This window comes from Lissotriton vulgaris, chromosome 1_1 (genome assembly GCF_964263255.1).
Source record: "Lissotriton vulgaris chromosome 1_1, aLisVul1.2, whole genome shotgun sequence".
NCBI classification, from domain to species: Eukaryota; Metazoa; Chordata; class Amphibia; order Caudata; family Salamandridae; genus Lissotriton; species Lissotriton vulgaris.
This window is the reverse complement of record NC_141685.1, coordinates 1,236,152,949-1,236,174,292: the sequence shown is the minus strand read 5'-3', so window position 1 is coordinate 1,236,174,292 and position 21,344 is coordinate 1,236,152,949. Positions and strand designations below refer to the sequence as shown.

At 43.6% G+C, this 21,344-nt stretch overlaps 1 protein-coding gene across 2 annotated transcripts in view; it reads right to left on the bottom strand.

The window, feature by feature from the left end:
* Positions 1 to 21,344, bottom strand: part of RGS18 (regulator of G protein signaling 18) — a 234,105-nt gene that overhangs the window by 29,342 nt on the left and 183,419 nt on the right. For both annotated transcript variants that reach the window (XM_086964483.1, XM_086964480.1), the window contains one exon: positions 7,473 to 7,534. In XM_086964483.1, coding sequence (XP_086820609.1) covers positions 7,473 to 7,534 — 62 coding nt within the window. The remainder of the gene's footprint in view (positions 1 to 7,472; positions 7,535 to 21,344) is intronic.

Sequence of the window (21,344 nt, the reverse complement as noted above, 5' to 3'; positions counted from 1 at the left end):
CTGACATGCATGCCTACCACTATTTATCTGGAGCACACAAATCCTTTTCCCAATTAGATTACATCTTCCTTACGGCGCCACACACCCATAGACTGGCCGAGGTTTTAATTGTTACAAGGGTATTATCCGACCATTCACCGGTGTCCATTCTCCTGTCCATGGACCCCAGGCGCTCCCGTTTTCGGTGGAGTTTGTCACCATGGCTACTAAGGGATGAGAAATATAGGGTACATATGTATACATCTTTAGCGGACTATCTACTACTTAACACGGGTACAGTGGTGTCGCCAGTTACCCTGTGGGAGGCTATGAAACCCACTCTCAGGGGAGAAGATATTGCTTTCTGTACTGCCCTACGCAGACAGCGATGTGACAAGCTGGCCAGAATTGAGGCTCAGTTACTTGATTTGGAGTGTGCTAGTAGGGACGCAGCGGGACAGGCTGCACGCAGGCAATTACTATCAGTGCCAGAGGGTATGTTACTCCTACAACGCAACTTTTACGTAGCATTCCGTTACAACGCAGATTTTACAACGCGGGATCCATTACATCGGATGTCATTACAATGCATGGCATTACATCGCAGATGCTATTACAACGCATACTATTACATCGTAAGTATTGGTAAGTATTTAATTTTTTTTAAATTTTATTTAATATTATTTAATTGATTTAATTATTATTAATAATAAAAAAAATATTTATTTTTGTTTTTAAATATTATAAATGAAATATATTAATTTAAGTGATTTTTTAAATAATTATGAGTATAGGAGTATATGTTTTGGGGTACTGAGGTATATGTTTTGGGGTGTTTGGGTATTTATAGGTTTTAGGGCAGGGTTTGGGTTTTGGGGTTCAGGGGTGTTTTTAGGTTTTAGGGCATGATTTGGGTTTTGGGGTACAGGGGTGTTTTTAGGTTTTAGGGTAGGGTTTGGGTTTTGGGGTACAGGGGTGTTTTTAGGTTTTAGGGTAGGGTTTGGGTTTTGGGGTACAGGGGTGTTTTTAGGTTTTAGGGCAGGGTTTGGGTTTTGGGGTACAGGGGTGTTTTTAGGTTTTAGGGCAGGGTTTGGGTTTTGGGGTACAGGGGTGTTTTTAGGTTTTAGGGTAGGGTTTGGGTTTTGGGGTACAGGGGTGTTTTTAGGTTTTAGGGTAGGGTTTGGGTTTTGGGGTACAGGGGTGTTTTTAGGTTTTAGGGTAGGGTTTGGGTTTTGGGGTACAGGGGTGTTTTTAGGTTTTAGGGCAGGGTTTGGGTTTTGGGGTACAGGGGTGTTTTTAGGTTTTAGGGCAGGGTTTGGGTTTTGGGGTACAGGGGTGTTTTTAGGTTTTAGGGCAGGGTTTGGGTTTTGGGGTACAGGGGTGTTTTTAGGTTTTAGGGCAGGGTTTGGGTTTTGGGGTACAGGGGTGTTTTTAGGTTTTAGGGCAGGGTTTGGGTTTAGGGATAATTAAATTATATTTACCATTTTAAAATATATTTAATAAATTAAATTTATTATTTTACATTAATTACATTTTTTAATTAAATTAATTAAATTAAATAAATTAATATTTTTAATTTAATTTAATTTCATTATAAAAAATATGTACATTAAACTAATTACTTTTTTTTATTAAATTAAATTAATTACAATTTTTAAATGTCTTTTAATTAAATTATTTTAAAAAAATTAATTACAATAAACTAAATAACATTTTTTAAAAAAGGTATACTTACCTATACTTACGATGTAATGCCATGCGTTGTAATAGCATCTGCGATGTAATGCCATGCATTGTATTGACATCCGTTGTAATGGATCCCGCGTTGTAAAATCTGCGTTGTAACGGAATGCGTTGTAACACAACGCGTTGTACTGACACCAATCCGTGCCAGAGACATACACCAGTGAGCTTCTCAATGAAGCCCGACTCTATTGGCTCGCTACTCGTAGCCAGATTTACCAGTGGGGAGACAAATCCAGCGCTCTGTTGCACCATCTGTGTCAGGAGACGCTGCGGCCCCAGATGCTCCGAATATGCATGGCCCTGATGGGACTGCACTTACAGACCCCTTCACCATTGACAACAGCATTGCCTCACTCTTCATGGACATCTATGCCCCCCTTGAAGTATTACCTGCTGCCCTTATACAGAAATTTATAGATGACCTCCCTCCCCGCGCTTTGGTGCATACTGCACAGGAGGTGCTGGACGCCTCCCAGTCGGTAGATGATCAAGAATATCGAGGACAAAAATATTGTGAAGGGAAGTTTCTATAGGTAAGTAAAGTAGTTTCCTGTATATAACTCCACATATATGTACCTTGATGATATATATATCTTCAAGGTACATAGATGTTGAGTTACGATGAGTACATCTATACTTACCTATTTGCACTTCCTTCTCGATATGTTTGTACTTGATATTTTTGACACGATATTCTGTCCATGCAATATTTTTGGATCTGATATTCTGTCTCAAGCCCGATAAACATGGACTGCCATATTGCGATCCCTTTGAATAATAAGCAATCAGATTTATACCAAGGACTGGAGGTATGGCTTCCTCCTGTCATCAGTGGCACACACAACCAAACATCTAAATGCTGCCAGCACTGCTCCCAACATCCCAACGGTGGCACCTGCCCCTATAAATAGTTGCCTGATTAGGTGATGGAGACCTGGTGCCATGCAGAATATTAAAGAAATTGCAATTTTGTTGCTAGAAAACAGGATATTTTCAAAGGTATTCCAATTACAAAAATCCAAGGTCCTGTGCAAGGACACATTAGCCATAGTTGGAGATTCACAAGGAACTCAGGTGACATAGTGATGATCCATATAAATGCTTTATTTGAGCGGGTGGTTTCCGGTGCCCGACACCAACACGTAATTGGTTTCCGGTGCTCGGCACCAGCAGTTAGTTGTCATCACCACGCTTATGACTCTCACAAGGTGGCACAGCTCATCTAATTTAGAGATGAGCAGATCAACGGTTGTTAATGAATACAATATTCATTAAAAAATACTAAAACTTGCCTCCCTAGCCATCACTTTAACGTTGGGGACCTGGAATAACCTGAACTGTTGCACTTGCAGGCGATAGAGATAGTTAGTAGCTGTTTTGGTATAGTTAATGGCAGTGGTGATGGGGCAATGGGATGTGCAAGCTGCAGTGGCCTCCTGGTCAGAGCCCTGGATCTTATTATTTTACAAATTAAGCACTGATCTGTTATGCTGATGATTACGTATTGGGAAAGTCAATAGGTGTTGCTCAAAAAGGAAACTGTTTCTTCATTACTGCAGATACAGATGTGGTTATAAGGCACACATACTGATTTTACATGTTTTCTTAAAGCACTCCCAGTGTTCACGAAAATCTGGAGGTTTTTTAAATAGTTACTGAAATGCAACACTTCTAGGAAATATGTTGAGCTTGGGCAACATTTTCTTATCTCAAATATAGTTTTAATCTATTCTAGGATGAATGGGAAAGTGTGTGAAATGCTTCTGGTCATGGGGTGATGTTAAGGGTGTCTATGTTAGCGCCACCTGCCTGAGGGCCTCAGCATTCTCACAGAAAAAGGAGTATATTGTTATTTTCCCCTGCTTTATCAATTGGTGGGGGGCATTAATGGGAAGAAACCCAATGCCATGTTCAGGGCTGAGTGCACCCAATACTCCCATTGGCTGTGGGAGGAGAGTGTTTGCTGCATCTAGGTGTGCTGATGTTTCTTAGCAGCCAACTTGAACTATGCTGTGTGAGTTCATTAGGGGCCTTATAACCCCCTTCTTGCCAAAGGGTGAAGGGGTGTAATAATGCTGGTCCTACAGAATTGGTCAATGGTAGGTGTCATTAGAGACCCTAATGCCCTAGTACTTCTCCAACGGTGCAGGTGTAGTAATGTCTTCCCCCACCGAACTCAAGAACAAGGGAGTGTTTGATCTCTGCATCTTGCCCAAGAATTTGAAAGCGTTTGATCTCTGCAAGTTGCCCAAGAATGGAAGGGCAACCATTTCCACCTTTGCCACCCCCCCAACAAAAAAATAAACTATGCCAAAGGCTTCCCTGGTGTTAGAAATGGGGTTTCTGGTTGGATACATTATGCACATAAGCCAGGCAAAACCCACCACTCTAGACAGCGTAAGGGAGTTACACACACAAGATAACCCCTGCTCATCCCCTTGGTAGCTTGGCAGGGCAGAGAAGCTTATCCGAGAAACAATGTGTATAGCGCTTGAGCAAAACACACACACACACCGGTGACACATTAGGCACACCACAAAAGAGACTCCACACACAGTTATATAAAAATATCCTTTGTATTGTACATAAAACACTTTAGACCATAATCACATACATATTTGTGCCACTAGGCACTTGTCATGATGTAACATAGATCATAAAATCACTTTGCCAACCATGCAATTATCATAACAATCCAAGGTAGTGCAATCAAGTGAATACTTATAGGTTTCACATGGTACAAAACACCATCACTGCACATATGGTGAATCCTGAAGTTTTGCCTGTTATACTGACAATGGTAAGGTATACACGACATAAGTCATCACATCTAGGCAGTAAAGGCAGTAGTTACATACATGAATGAAAACAAATGGATCATCGTACTGGACGGTTACTGGCTATTTTTACAATGTAAGCACCAAACACTATATCATTGTTATATCCAGGGATGAAAGGTAGCAGTAACACTGATGAATGAAAATACATGGCTCACCCTGATACCATAAGTCCCGGTGCACCTGAGCTCCTATTATGAGCTATGTGGCACAGAAAACGAAGTACCGGGTCAGAAGTAGCTGCGCTCTTACTACCTGGAATGTGGCAATTATCCAGGCTGCAAGCTCGGGATCTCCGTCGAGGTTTACCCCGTCCTCCAGCTATTATCACGGCAAGAAAGTGCCCCGCCACCGCAGGTATACACCTTGAAATGAGGGATGGGCAAACAAAGCAAGGATTTCCTGGGGAGATCTTTCTGAGTCTCCTGCACCAGCCTGTGAAAGGCAGCTCCCCTCGTGGACATGGGAACTCACCCACCAGCCCGCTCACAAAAGACCCAAAATGCTGCTGGGCCTGCTGGGCCTTGCAACACTTTCCGAGGCGGGACCGATGTCTCCTGCACCACCCCAGCGCAATTGCTTTATCCCACCTGGATTTCCACAAAGGGGGGGTTCCTGTGTCCAGGGTCACCTCGCTACCATCCCTCACAGTGGGTTGCAGATGGTGATGTCCTCCTCAGCTCTAGCTCAGCGGGGCTGCTCCTCCGGGATAGGCTTCTTCTCAAGGTCACTCCACCAGCACGCTCAAAGGAGGGACTGTGCTGAGGGGTTCTCGATGCCCAGCCAGCGAATTCCGTGCCCGCAGGAGAATGCCATGGGACTTCACTTTTCTATTCAACCGTGGCACATCAGCAACCCCTTTGGCTGGTGGGTGGACACATGGGAGAGTTCCCCCACAGAGGGAGCCCAGGTCCTGTTCATGGGAGGCATGGTGCAGAAGAGCCTAGTGTCATGGGTCAGTAAACAACTGTGCCTGCCCAGGGAAGGCTCCACTCTCTCATAGCACACCGGGGATGGAGCCAAGGTCTATTCAGTCCAGCGCTGAGTCACACAGGAAAGGCAGGACATACCTCAACCCCCCTTGAGTCTGTTCTGAGTGAATGCAAATCTCCGTCTGTCAGTCTAAACCAGACGTTGAATACACAATCAGTCAGGGCATGAAGAGTCACAAGTACACAGAAATGCCCACTACTAAAAGTGTCATTTCTAAAACAGAAAAAATAAATCTGCTTTAACCAATAGGCAGGATTTAACACTACTGTCCCAATCATACCAAACATGGCCATGCTACCCCTTTCATATTAGAAATTACCACTGAAGCACATATCAGGGATTTCCCAATGCAAACCTATGACAGGGCCTACTGGACTCCGAAAAAATTATCCAAACTTAACGGGGCCACAGTGAAGAACTGCCCAAAGTGCGATTTACAGATGGCTGACGATATACACATGTTTTGGCGTTGTCCCAGCCTGGGTGCCTTCTGGATCGAAGTGGTTACTACCTTAGAAGGGGTATTTGGAAGACAACTTTCTGTAAGTATGGACCTAGTTATTTTTGGGATTTCAAGAACAAATGTAGAAAGGCCTCTTACTAAAGCGCAAGAGAATTTACTTTTCATTCTGATTCTTTTGGCAAGGAGGGAAATTTGTGTAAAATGGATAACTCCGGTTCCCCCTACTCATAATGAATGGTTGGCTTCAATCTTGAAAGTGTTTAACTTAGATAAAAATAAGAAGTATGCCTCTAAAAAATATAGATTCTGGGACTTGTGGGAAGAATACCATAAGAGGTGAACTAAAGGGTGTGGTATATATAACATGTGTATGCAATATGAAGGCAACATTCCTGGTTTTCCAACCACCTCCTCTGTTTACTGTCCAATGATTACGCTATCGCAACAATGATGAGAAAGGCTTGTAAGAGTAGCAATGATGGCTAGCTCAATCCACTATGAATACCCAAGCCTTCTCCTTTTAAGTATGTGGACGTAAGGGGTCTCCTTTTTCAAGGGCGCCACGAAGTTGAGAAAGGTCCCTGATAACTCCTGACTTTTAACTGTTGCGTAATGAGGTCTTTAAAAAAAAAAAAAAAAAAAAAAACCTATGACAGGGCAGCCTCAGAGCAGTGAGAAAACAAATAGACTGTTTGTCGCTACCAGGACATGCCACACAACAAAGGCATATGTCGTTCCTTTTACCTACACAGCACCCTGTCCACCGTACTGCCTAGGGCATAACCTAGGGGTGATCTATGAGTAGTAAAAGGGGAGGTTTTAGATGTGGCAAACATTTTAGGTGCCATGTCACTGCAGTAGTAAACTGTGCGCGCAGGCCCTCAAGCCGCAGACCCTGAGACAGGTTTGAAAGACTACTTCGGTGGGTGACACAAGCAACGCTGCAGGCCCACTAGTAGTATTTAATTTACAGGCCCTGACTATATGGGATACCACTGTACAAGGCACTTACAGGTAAATGAAATATGCCAAACAGCAATCTTAGCAATCTTACTAAGTTTACAGGATAGAGCAAATGCACTTTTGCACTGAACTGATCAGCAGTGGTAAAGTGCCCAAAGTCATAAAAACAACAAAAATAGGTCAGACAAAATACAGGAGGAAAGTAGGGTTATATATTAGTGGGAGCCTTTTACATCTGACTAGTCCCCCACCCTTGTACAAAAGGAGGCATTAATGAATTCTCTTCAACCTTTACTAAAAGCTTTGGAAGGATGAAAAAGACTCCCACAAGGCATAGGTTAGAATGGGACAGAGCAATGCGTTTCCCCCTCGGCTGCTAAGTGTGGCTAGTGAGATATATTAACCTCTAGGTGGTTGTGCATTACACTGTAATGTTTTCACAAGGAATAAACCAGCATCACTTCGCCTTCACAGAAATGAAAGATACTGACCTTTGCTGGAGAGCAGTTTGTCAAAGGATTCACCCCAACAGGAAATTTCTTCATGCGACGCACTGTACAAGACAAAAGACAGAAGATGATCAAAGTGTAACATTAAATTCTTAACTGCAAGAAGGTTCCCAGTGAAGGTTTCTAATACATGAAGTTGAGTCATCGTCACCATGCGAATGGTGTTAACAAGTTTACAGTTGTCTGCCCTGTCGTCTTTCAAGCAGAATCTCAAACTACGAGCATATGTAAGGAGGAAGAAATATCGGAGGCACACATATGGTGGCTTCTTACAGATGATTAATTCTTTGATATTTCCTCTGCATTGGTTTTGTCTCTGTGTGAGATTGTGTTAACTGTATTTGTGAACTTTGGAAAATGTGAGTACAATTCATAAAATTGCTAAATGTGTATAGTTAGTTTTACTTAAATTACAATTGTGATGTCTTTTTATTATAAAGTTTTTTGAAAAATATATTTTACTTTCTAAACTTGATACTTTACTTGTTCATTTCAAAAAGCCACATAATTACAGGAATAGGTGAGCCAATTTGAGCAAAACAAACCACAGACGTGTTAATGTAACTCAGGGGCATATTCTCAAAGACTCATCGCCAATTTAGCTGCACTTTTCCGCCACAAAATTGGCGATAGGTGTATTGCCCTATTCACAAGCCTGCGCTAACAGCCAACATCGTCAGTTTACCCGAAATAGCTGCCGCTAAAATCATTGCCAAGGCTGACAGCGACAACTAACGCTAATCATATGCAGAGTAGGAGTTCCCGTCCCAAAACTCACAATAACACCACTTCGCAATATTCTCAACAACTAGCCAGATCGGTGATGCGGTCCAAAAAACGGCGATAAGGCACGTTAGCTGCAGGTAATTAAGACCTGCATTTTCTGGACTTAAGTAGGACAAAAACCTGCACTATACAGGGAGGCCGGCCCAGAGCCACATCTGAAGACCAACAGATGCCATGAATTTACTAATCATGCAGCTCGGAGACCCAAGAGGGCCACAACACCAACCGCCACGACCCCCAGGACCACCCCCCGGACTACCACTGAGGCAGCGCAGAACAAGACAGTGGACCTTCCGAAAACGCACCAGCCTCAGGGACTTAATGCTAGAGGGTGTCATTGCCCACTACAGGCTCAAAAGGACAACCATCCTCGCAAATCCTGATCCGCATTGCCCTCAGGCTGACGCTACCGACACAGCGGACAACCAACATCCCTCCGCAGACAATGCTGCTGGCTGTGCTGCCTTGTTGTCCTCTGGTACCTTCTAACCAACAACTGCCAGAGTTGGAGGAGTCTAACAGCCAGCCATATCAAAGTTCCTCACACCTGTTTTGGATGCCAACATCAGCTTGATACCCCAGCACCTTCACTTCCCCCACACGGCGCAGGAACAGCTGGAGACCAAGCAAGGCTTCTACGCCATAGCTGGCTTCTTGCATGTGTTGGGGGCAATTGACTGCACACATGTCCTACTTGTGCCCCCTGCCGACACTGCACACAATTACTGCAACAGAAAGCACACGCATTCTATCAATGTGCAGGCAATTGTTGACAACCGGGGACTGTTCACCAATGTTTTGACCAACTTCCCAGGCAGTGTGCATGATTCCTACATCTTCCGACAGTCCATCATCAACCAGCGCTTACAGGATGGCGCCTATGGAAATGCACTGCTCATTGGTAAGTACCAAGGAACACTGCGCACACCTCAACTCCACAATCATACAACTCACAACTGTGGGAATGCACACGTAACAAAATCACATACAACATGCCAACCAACATGCCCACCTACCAGTCATGACAACACAAGTAACTGTGGTAACAGGGACCAGACATGTAGACAAACCATCCACCAAGGCATATCCCCTCAGCCACACAATTGCAGAATGTGGGGAGAGATGGGAACCAAGAATGTGCGAAGGAGGCAATGGACCCATGAATAAGAATGCACACAATGTCAAGTGTGACAGGGATGTGCTGGACAGTCTTGAGTATGCAGAGCACAGACATGTCCATGTGGACATATACTGCTGGTGTTTGTAGTGTTGTAGACAGTGGACGCAACCATGTTACCTCAGGCAATGGGGAAGACATTGGATAGCTATGCCGCGCCCTGTAAGCATAAGCGTAGTGGGCTGGGCCGGCGTATGCCCGGGGCTCTGGGCGTGGTTCACTTCTGGGATAGCAACCAAAGTAACTACAGCCTGTGTCTCTGTGTCCGCCATATCCTGACGTGGCCGACCACCTTCAATAGACAAATCTACACCGGCGACGAGGTGGCTACGTCACATGCCACCCAACGCACATCTTGTCATCGCCTGCAGGGGCTTGTCTGCCAGGGCGGCACCTCTCACCCTGCCGTGATGCCGCCGCCATGACCGGTGGTGCCTGAGCGATCCTGTGCGCCTGCTGCACCCCAGCCCGCTGGACCCCACACCCATCCGGCGCCCAGCAGTGATTGCCCACCACTGCGCACCCAGGCCTCGCTGCTCACCTGCCGCCACCGACGTGCCTGTAAGAGGGCCCAACACATGCAGGAGCCATCTTTAAGCCTTTGGGCCCGTGAGCTTGGCAGCCTCCTCAGTCGATTGCTGGCTTCCGTGCAACGGGCCCCCGGCACACCCAGCGGTTCTGTATGTGCTGACTGCTCCCTTCAGCCTACACTGCGGTCCAGCAGGTCTCAGACAAATCCATTCCAGTCCGACCCAACAGGCGTACTGCATCATGCGCACCCACTCAGCTCTTCTGGTGGACCTACCTCAGTGCACCGCAAGTCATCGCCATGTGGCATCAGGCCTATCCCGGACGCAGTGCCTCAGGTGCTACTACCTCTGTGCACCACAAGTCATGTCCAGCCTCCAGGACACTGCATTATCGCAGGCTGAACACCAACTCAGCTCTTCTGGTGGGCCTTCCTCAGTGCACCGCAAGTCATCGCCATATGGGGCTTCCCCACAAGTCTGCCTCCAGCAGCCAACAGCATGTACTCTGTAACGCCACAGGAGCCCTTCACAGTCACTGGGCCACTCCTGTCCCAGGAAGGCCACTGGAAAGCCTGGATGGAACGTCTGGAGACGTACTCTGAAGCGCACAACATCCCAGCGCCGCCGCTGTGGCCCACTCTGAGGCATGTGAGGAGTGTGAAGAAATTGCCCAGGGCTCTGAGTTTGCTTCAGTTTTGGGGTCAGGGCATGGTTCAGTTCTGGGCTCGGGCGTGGTTCAGTTCCAGGCTGGCCACAAAAGTAACTATGGCGTGTGTCTCTGTTGTAGTGTTGGCGCCACCCGGCCCTTAATCAACAGTGTTGCAATGTAGCATGCACCTGGAGGGCGGGCTCGCGTGAATGTATAAATCAAAGAGCGCAAGACCGCTTGGGGTTTTGGCTCATACATGCCAACTGTTTCATACGTATCTTCATTGCCGCAGCACAAGCCAAAGGCTTAGCCTCAATCGCAGAGCGAGTTCAGCCATGCCTGAACTCTACATCTGTGTCTGCCCTATCCTTACCCTAGGCCTACACAGATGTGACCGCCCACCTTCAACAGCCCACAATACAGTGTTGTTGTCAGGCTTGCGGACATGCACAGACAGGCATGACAATGGTGTGCCGTAGGAGTGCCAGTGATGCAACCGCGTAGTGCACACAAGTAAATAGGCTCGGGGTGGGAGAAGCAGCTGTGAGGCTATGTAATACACATTGATCCCGCACATTTACCAGAAGCAATACATGGCAAACATCAATCCCAAAGTCGCACAAATCACACGCCACAAAACCTGTAAGTCTGCCAACACAGCATACAGAACCACCAATTTACACTAATCTCACTCACCTCTCACAGGTGATCAAGGATAAGCATTCTGCACGTGGATGATGACACCCCTCCAAGCACCGAACACCTCAGCCCAGAAACAGTACAATATGGCCCACAAACACACCAGGGGCATTGTTGAGCACACATTTGGTGTGTTAATGCCACGTTTCAGGTGCCTGGACATCACAGATGAAAGACTCCTGTACAGCCCAGAAAAAGTGTGCAAGATGATCATTCCATGTTGTGTATTGCACAACATATGTGTATGCACCAATGGCCAATGGATCCAGGTGCCAGATGCGCTAGATGATGATGAGGAAGATGAGGCAGATGGGTCACACCCCACTGCAGTTTCAGCAGGAATAGCCCACAGGAACACAATCATTAACCATTTCTTTGCATGAACACGTCACATTGTGACTGTCCTTAACAATCATGAAACAGTACAAAATGACCACATGAACAGCATGTGCAAATAAATTCATTGCAATACACATTCCCTGTGTGCGTGTCAGTCCTCTGCATTAACACATCACTCTGACAAGTGTAAGTGCAACATTAATTGCTAACAGTCTCACAAATAGCAAAAAGATGGTGGGTATGTCACCTCTGTACAGAGAGGCTGTTTAGGGTGTCACTTATTTGAAATGCCATTTCAGGGTGTCAAATGTGATACGTAATCCCACTCATCAGCGTATCACATGTGTACAAAAACATGACATGAAGGCTGTCATTGGTGTCCAAAAAAAGACAACAGTTTGTCAGTAAGTCAGTCACACAGCTTTATTCAATCTTTTATAAACCAACTATAAAAGCACAAAAGTACATATAAAATGTCCGAACCAATTAATATACATATATACATAGTTAAAATGAGTATTAAACAGATTTGTTGTTATCCAAGTATGACCTTTAAAATCATTTAGAAAAAACAGTTGATAATTAAAATTGCACATTACTACTAAGATATGAGCCCGTCTTTTTTCTCTTCCTAAAACAAGCCCATAAAAATGAAGCTACGCAGAAACATACAAATGGGTTCAGTAAGGCCTTTAGAAAGTACATTGCGACCCGGCATTGCCTAAAATTATGGTGCTTCAGGATTGGGAGTATAAATGTTTTCCTTTCCTCGCAATAATTTTTACAAAATAATAAGATATATAAGTCTGACGGTACGGCATGCTTATTGCAATGGCAGAGAGCAAGATCTGCCTGTCTGTATTTATTTTGTGGGTATTCCAGGAGTAACAGAATCATATTTAGTCAGAAGCGTAATAAAGTAAATCTGTGCTGCGCATTATTTATATGAGATAAATAATGAAAACCTTCTCCTGATATTGATGGGACCAGATCGTATGCAATGGAGGAATGGTGGATATTCGTGTTTTTTTTCCTGCGGACATATTTTAATCTTTGGGTATATAAATTTGTTATCCATTTCTCCGTGACTTCTTTACAGGAGTCAGGGTCCTAAAACGTTTTCGCAGCCCTAGAGCTTTTAGTTTAATTTCTACATAATTTAGCCACCCAATCCTTTTGTAGTGATCTAGGTTATAGCATTCCCTAATGATGGTTTGGGTCAAGTCCACCGTAGTTCTCTGCCATATTGAAAGCCACATGAGGATTGGAGCCAACCTTATGGTGTCACTCAAATAGGGAAGCCCCCATTCAAGGTGTAAAATGTAATTTGGGGCTGATTGGGGTAAAGGCACGCAATTTTTAAAATAGGAGTCTTCCATTTTCTGTAATGAAGCATCATTGACCATCCCCCAAACACCTGCTCCACATGTAACAGCCAACTTTGTTTTAGCTAAATAAATATTTTTAATTGCATCCAGTGGGCTTCCTCCCAGCTTTTTTGCAAATCTCGTAACAGCATTGAGGCTCCTTTGCATACCCTGGCCTCTTGTTTTCACTAATTTAGACCACGAGTGATCCTTAGCAAAGAGCACTCCAAGATATGAAAAGGAGTCAACCACCTCAATTCCCTTACCTGCCAGCTGAAAGTGGGGATGTTTCTCACCTCTAGTCGCTCCGGCCACAATTATAAATGATCGATTCATTAACTTTTAGGTCAAGGGAGGCCATAAAGATGGAATAAGCTTTGACTAATTTTTGTAAGGCCAACCCCAATCTAACCATCAGTACTGCATCATCGGTGTATGCCAGGAATGGGAAGGGGGTTTGATCGAATTTGGGCACGTCCAATGTGAGAGCAGACAGGGAGGACTCGACTCCGTTCGTATAGATTGAGAAAAGAAACAGGGCGAGCACACACCCCTGTCTTACTCCCTTTTTGATTTTAAAGTGACAAGTGCACTCCCCCTTCCTGCCATACCTAACACAAGCAGAGGCATTAGCGTACAGCTGGTAGATGAATCCAATAATCAGCGGGTCAATGCCCATACACTCCATCATGGACCATAGCCTAGAATGTGAAACACAGTCAAAGGCTGATATTAGGTCCATGAAGGCCATGTATAGCTTCCCGCTTTTAGCCTTCAGCAACAGGGTTTCATTTGGGGTCAAATATCATATTTCGGGTGTCATTTTGGGGTCAGATATGAACCACCCTGATGAAGAGATGCACCCTGTGACTCAAGTCCCACAACATGATCAACATGGACTTAAGGAGGATGACATCATGGGTTGTTTGTGCACATGGATGTGTGAGAGTGCGACCTGCTCCTTTACGGATGTGGTCCACACTCAGTCACCTCAGTGTCGTGACAAGCACCATGTCATGATAATTCGACTGCAGCCATGCTAATTGTCATGCAATGTCACTTGCATTGTCTGTGTGGCTCATGGACCAGCAGCTTTGCTGGGTTCAGCACATTTGCATGGGCTTGTTGTGAGATTGAGAGTGTGTGGGGAGGGCCTACTTGCTGTTTCTATGTGTTCTGCAGTATGCCAAGGAGATCAGGGACATGATTCAGAGTCATTAAGGTTGTGCACTGTGCTATACTCAATTGTGGATGTGTGTCATTGTGCCCATCTCCCCTGTCCCCCCAAGTCCCTGGTCATTACTCACCCTGTTGCTGTTGGGTCAGGTCATGTTGAGCAGTGTCCGGTCCCCCAACCCCTGCCACTGTCTTCACACTGATGACTGTGGATACCATTCCCTCCATCTCATCCAGCTCCTGCTTTGGCACTGGACTCCCACCTCCAGTCTGCATTGCTGCTTTCCTGTTGTTAGTGAGTTTCAGCTTGGTTTTGCGCTTCACATCATTCCATTGCTTCTTGGCACTTCACTTCGACTGCACTCACCTTGGCCAAGATGTACTGCCATATTGCAATTTTAGTTGCCAATGACACAGTGGAGGTGATAAACAGTTGTTGGTGGTGTTCTATCACCTCCGTAATCAGGATGTTGTTTTCCTGCGGACTGAATCGCGGGTTCCTCTTCTTCTTCACCTTGCCCTTTTCCTTCCACGAGGTCCCTGGCTGGTCCTCCGGGGAGTTTGTGGGGTTCTGGTTGGCCTCTGTAGTTGCTCCAGCTTCCTCCATAGTGCTTCTCAGTAGTTTGGGTTTTGTTTTTTTGGGGGTTTTATTGCAGCTTTTATGGTGATTTTTCACGCCTGATGTGGGAATTAGGCTGCTTATCGCTGATATTTTTATCTCTGTTGGGCCCATCGCAACTTTTTTCACGTTCAGGTTTCCTTTTTTATCTGTGTCCCGGTAATTTCAACGCAGACATATGACGCGTTATCGGGAAGACTATCGCCTGTTGCCATCGTGTTGAGAATACGCCTTTAACACAGCATTAGTTTCCTGCAATAGACCGCGTTATGTAAAATTGTGTTAACCTAGGTTGGCGATGATTATCTCCCGTTCTTGAGAATATCCCCCTCAGAGTTTACAAAACATCAAATTTTTATGGGATTTGAAAAAAAGTATTGTTAAGATATAGAAATTGTTTTTTTGTCTTGATGTAAGATGCATAATTTTTAAATGAAACTTGTTACTCAAATACATTTCACTGGTCCTCTGCATGAAAATTGTATGTAATGGCATAACTAACATACAGAGATCACATGGGATATGGGTGGGAGAGAGGCCATCGTACACCTCAGTTATTCTGGTCCTGTAAGACATGTACTGCTTGAACCAGTCTCTCCAGGACACAAATTATGTGAAAAAAGAGATCCAGAGGAAAGAAATATATGACAAATTGTGAAATAGAACAATGAAAATTACAAGAAACTTCGCTCTCCCAAAAAATGTCTATGAAGTGTAGCAGCTATTCTCAGTGTGTGAAAGCAGTTAGGTGATGAGATGGAACATCGAGAGTAGGGTGGAAGAATGTTTCAGTTGAGCTACTAAAAGAAAATGAGTCCATGCAGTTGTTCCATGGTTCTCTAAAGAGGCAATGTTTATATCTTTCTTAGATTTTTATGAACTTTACAATGACAAATTCTGAGTAAAAACATATTGGAAAAACAACTTTCTAGAAATTGAGAGCGATATTAGATACACAACAACTGCCTTGAACTCAAAAGACACAAGAAAGCGAGTTTAGTGGCAGTAATCTGAGATTAAGTGGTATGAAAGTGAACACAACTCAAACGAGGTATTTTTGTAATGGCAATCGAATTGAGCTTGTGCGAGAAAACGGCATTTCCCAACAAATGGATTTAAGCCACGACTGTGTGAGGAAATAAGCTTCCACAGATAACCTTGAGAGAAAGATGCATTATCCTCAATATATAAACAGATCACAGCACTAGTGCAAGGTGTGTTGGTGCCCTCGGCTGGTGGGAGTTTTGTACCTGTCTGATTGCAACGAGACAGTAGTTGTTGTTACTAAACTACCTTCTCTACTCATACTACTTGACATTTTTTCAGTTTTTGACACCGTGAGCCACTCTATTCTTCGTGCTACCTTTCCCTGGGCCAATCGTGCTTAGTACTTCTTTGTTTTATCTCGCCAATACGTCTTACTGGTTTCATGTTCTGACCCCTATTCTTTTTCTTATCCACTTGTGTATAGGGTTTCCCTGGGCCATGTCTGTGACCCCTATTTTTTTTTATCTCTACAACCGTATTTTCTGATATAATCTTCTCTTCTAATTTGTCTCCTACTTTTATGTCGATGTTACACAACAATTTATCACATTTTTTTTATCTTTCACTCCCTCACTTAATAAGACCATATATTACTTTTCATCCTTCACAATTCAATAACATCTTAACCTTTCGAAAATTTAAATATGAATTTTCTTTTATCTGTCTCTACTACTCCCTCTTTTGCCCTTCCTGTGACTTTTCGCTTTGTTAAGGAATGCATTTTACTGCCCAATTTTTACTGAAGTTTGCTAAAAAGCAACTAGAAAGGACCCTGAGAAGCCACTCAAGAAATATCCAGTGCTTTCATGGTTGACTTTGGGGAAAGGCAAGAGTTGGAGTATGTGAATAGGCACTCTGTCTTTAGTTCCACTAGATCAATTTAAAAACGAAACCCTACATGTACCTTATGTGAGAAAATACACCAGAATTGTGAACAAATAATAGTCTGTTCAACTAAATTAAGCAAAATAAGATATTTTGCATTTAATTATCTTCACAGCTGTGCTGTGCCTCTCCTGATTTGGCTTCTCAATGAAACCCGATGAAGCCAGTGAGCTGAACATAATCTGTATTTTGTAGTACATAAAGAAGTACTATAGAAGTACTGATCATGTACTATAAAATGCTATACCCAAACTTACGTGCAAAGACCTCTGCAAAAGTGGCACAGATCTCTGCACACTTATTCCTAAAAATTATGTGCAAATGTGGACGAAACGAGGGACACTGATGGGAAAGTGAGGTTTTCATAAATATTACTTTGATCTATGTGTGGGTCTGGGAGTCGTTTCAGTAGCAATATATGTCTAGGTATATCTCTTTTATAGCATATTTATTATCTATATACAAATGCTGCTGAGACTGTTGCACTGTAAATGTGTGTTCTAAATTATTATTGTATATTTTCAATAAAATGAAAAATTATTTAGTACTTATGCGGTTAATCTTGCCCTTTTTTCCACACACTGTGTTTGCTCGAAAGTGATGAGGTTATTTCTTTCCCTTGTGTAAATTAAGACGCAGTTGCGCTATATTATACATCTTTTTCAGGCAGTGGGTTTGTTTGCTTGATTATTCAGGGGAAAGTGAGGAACACCTGCTACTAAATGGAGAGGTTAGGAAGGGTTTAGCGAGGAGTAAAGATGGATTTGGGGAGACCTACCATTATATAAACGCATACGCTTGAGTAAAGTCATTGCTATTCAAAAACAGCATTTTCGAGTTACTGCAGTCTAAACAGTCACAAGACTAGTAAATGTACTTCAGACCAGCACTGGAGTAAGTCTAGCACCACACATGGCCCCTCACATGTACTATCAGTCCCATTGACATCAAGCCTTATCAAAGCGAACAGGTCTGGCCTTGGCATGCGTGTAATAGTTACATTTTTTGTTTGCATTTTTACTGCATGCATATACCACAAAAACGAAAAAGAAAAAAGAAAGCATGCCACCAACTAAATGTGGGTCCCATATGCTTGCAGTGACAATTTAAATTAAGCATCACATCACATTATTGTCCTTTTTTAAATATCACCCTTTAGAATGTTCTGCCCCATCTGCCGTTTTGATAGTTACAACCGTTTGGTGGACCTTTTACAATATAGATAATATGCCTCGGGTAAAGCAAACTTTGATAGACAACTATTTCTTTCTGTCTTCTCTCTCGTTCAGCTGGATGCAAAGGTTTTCAGAGATGCCCTTTTCACATTAATGCTATAGTGTGTCCAACGGCTGGAGAGTCTGCCCCATGAGGTATTCAAAGATTTTTTGGGCCAGTTCACCGTTTCTCATTATGGACATATATATCAGCTGAGCATCTATCTGTAAGGTGAGATCAAGCAGACAACTCGAAATAGAGGGCCAGTAAATTACAGAAGCCTCATGCTTCTTGTAATCCTTGTGTAAAAGCAGCAGATATGGCTTTATCCATCCAAGCCGCTTCTGAGACTAACTGATGATAAATACTAAATCACCGGCTCGTTGTTTAAGGATGAGTAATGCCAAATGTGCATTCTGACCCATGTGCAACTTACAAAAGATGAGTTGAGTTGGTCAAAAATCTTGAATTATGCTGTACCAAGGAGTACTGTTTACAATAAAGTGCACAGCTCATGCTAAAGTTTTCCTGGCGAGGTAGAATAAAATTAAAAGAAATCTTCGTCTGGTTGGTCAGGTAGACATGGTCTGTGGACAAAAGGCAAATTTCATTTAGCCATGAAGTTTTGAAAAGAAAGATCATCTGTGACCTCTCTGTAGGAGCGGTACCTATTCTAAGGTTTCTAGGTAACAGGTTGTCCCAGGTTTCTCCTGATAATGGAAGTCACTTCCATTACTATCTCAGAGGTGGAAGGAGTATTTGTGTCAGTGCTGGTTCCATCAGTTCGAGGAGCGGCTCGTGGGGCGTGGTGGGGATTGGACAGATGATGTTAAGGGAAAATTAAATAAATAATAATTTTTCCCTCATCATCATCATATGTCAAATTCCCCCAAGGCCCCACCACTCTTACCTGCAGGGCCCACTCCTGAACAGTTATGACCCAGATTGATGGACCAATCCTTAAATGACTGATCCAGTCTAACAAGATTAATTATTCTTGGTTAGCTACCTCCATGTCCTGATGAACATTATTTATGCTCTGTAAGACAGTTTACAACAAATTCACGTTTGAGTCACCTAATGTAGACAGTGGTTAATTTCAGCCAGCGGTTACCAGTGGGGCCCACCAGCCCTTATACTTGGAGACCAGCATTCATTTTTTCTCATCAGACATTTCTGGAGAGCCAGAGGTAATATTTACACAAATTGAAAAAAAGGAGGAAGAGAAAGACCGAAATGGGTCACAAATACAAAAAACAGGAACATGCAAGAGTGAGATAAGGGGCAGGGAGTGTCTGGCAGTAGATTAAAGGGGCATCAGGTGGATTCAACCCTACACACCATTGGTATTAGGTGGGCTGACATTTAATAGAACCAAATGTGGGCTTCTGAGCAACACTTTTGACACGACATACATTATTTTACAATTTAGGCACTGAATATGGGGTGTGTACACTGTCATGATCAGTATAGGAATGAGGGTGACCTAGAAAGGTAGACAGGAAGCCCACTTTATTCTCTTTGGGTGGCGTCCAAACCATGTCCGAATCAGGACTATAGTTGACACCTGGAGGGGCAATGGGTTATGGAAAAAGAGGAACACAGTTGCTTCCAGATGTGATCTTCAAGGGTTTTGATAGCATGCCATCAGTGAGGTCATGCTGAGGTTTGTCACAAGGGTGATCAGGCAAAGGACAGAGCGCAGTTGGTTATGAAAAGTTTTAAAAAGGACATCAGGCAATGCATGGCAATGCATGCATGATGTACATGTAGTGCGTACTAGCTATGGCAGTGGATCACACTGTAACTACACTTGTAAACTGTAAACTGCCAGGAGTCTGCTGGAGAATCAAACTAACTCATGCACTCACTCATGAGGAGCTCATGTCAAACGGAAATTTGTAAGGGTCTTCCCAAAAAACAGTATTTTAATGGTGTTGCTCTTTGGGACACATGCCAGTGAACCTGGACCAAAAGAGGCAAAAGTTAAAGTTAAACAATAGTGCATTAACCACAGACACCATCTGAGCCAAAAACAAAGTGCAATGATTAATACATGTGTGAACTGAGAGCAGGAAAAGTGGCCCACCTACAGCTACAAAGAATATTCTTGAGGTAAAAGCTTCCTATTCTGATTCTCCTCCTCCTGCTGCCACAGTAGCTGTTCAGTGTCAACTCTAGTCTTACTAATCTGCCCAGGAAGCACATCCGCGTGTGTCCCTGCATCGCACTCAATACCATTGACTGGCATGTCAATCTCTCTTTGACTACAGTCTCCATTGCTGTCTCATGACTGCCCTAACCTTCTTTGGCTGTAGCATCAATCATTGTCCTTGTTTTACCGGTAAGTTTTTATAAGTGTGGGATTGAATGTTCTTAAGAATCCTGACACAAGGTGCATCATTCTACAGGCTCAAGTAGTCATGGAAAATCTTGATACAGCTAACGTTAGCCTGAAAGTTAGGGATCATATTTGACAGAGTATTGAGTACCTTCTCCAGCTGTAAGTTATGGCGAAGAACCAATAATAAGACACACAAACTAACAGAAGAGGTACATTTAATACAAGAACCTGATATACCGTTCGGCCCTGGTTTGAATGGGGGAGCTTGCAAAATGGTTTAGCAGTGATCTTGGCAGATTGTCTGGCTGCAGTTATGGGACCAGGTCCTTGGCTTATGTGTGTCAACAGGATTGTCCCCACTGCCTGGTCCCCACTGCCTGACACGCATGATTCCTGAAAAAAGGACACGTTAGAGTACTCCTGAAATACAGAAGGACCCTTGTCGTCAAGTGAGAGCCTGTACATCCATTAGGTGCATGGAATGCATGCTAGAACAATCAGGCAAAAATACATTTAGCCTTGAGGAAGGTCCGAGACCCATTTGGGCTCATTCTGGCAGCCAAATCATGTCGGCATAAATCGGGGTGGGTTGAGAGAATAGCACTTGATCAGAACCCTGTACTGATTTTTAATAAACCAATGGCATCCCATTATTAAATGTGATTCTGAAAGGGTATACCTTGAGGTTATTTTAAACTTTATTTTTATACTTCAACTGGACACCTGCTTTGTCCAGAAACATATTTTATATAAGAACTGCCATTCATGGTTGAGTCCACCCTGATGGTATTACCCTATCAGGGTGTTGATAGGTGCTGATGATGAAGCATGCCACTTTTTAGTTGGTGAGGCGTCTACTCGAAAATGTTTGGATTCCCCAGTAGGGTTCCTAAGTCATTTCCTTGCTCTTTCTCTTTTTCTTATTTCCATATAAAACCTGATTATCCTTGCGTGCATAGAGCTTGCATAGTTGCAAATGTTGTTCTCGATGCACGCTGATCTTTGCATAGCTCACTAACTC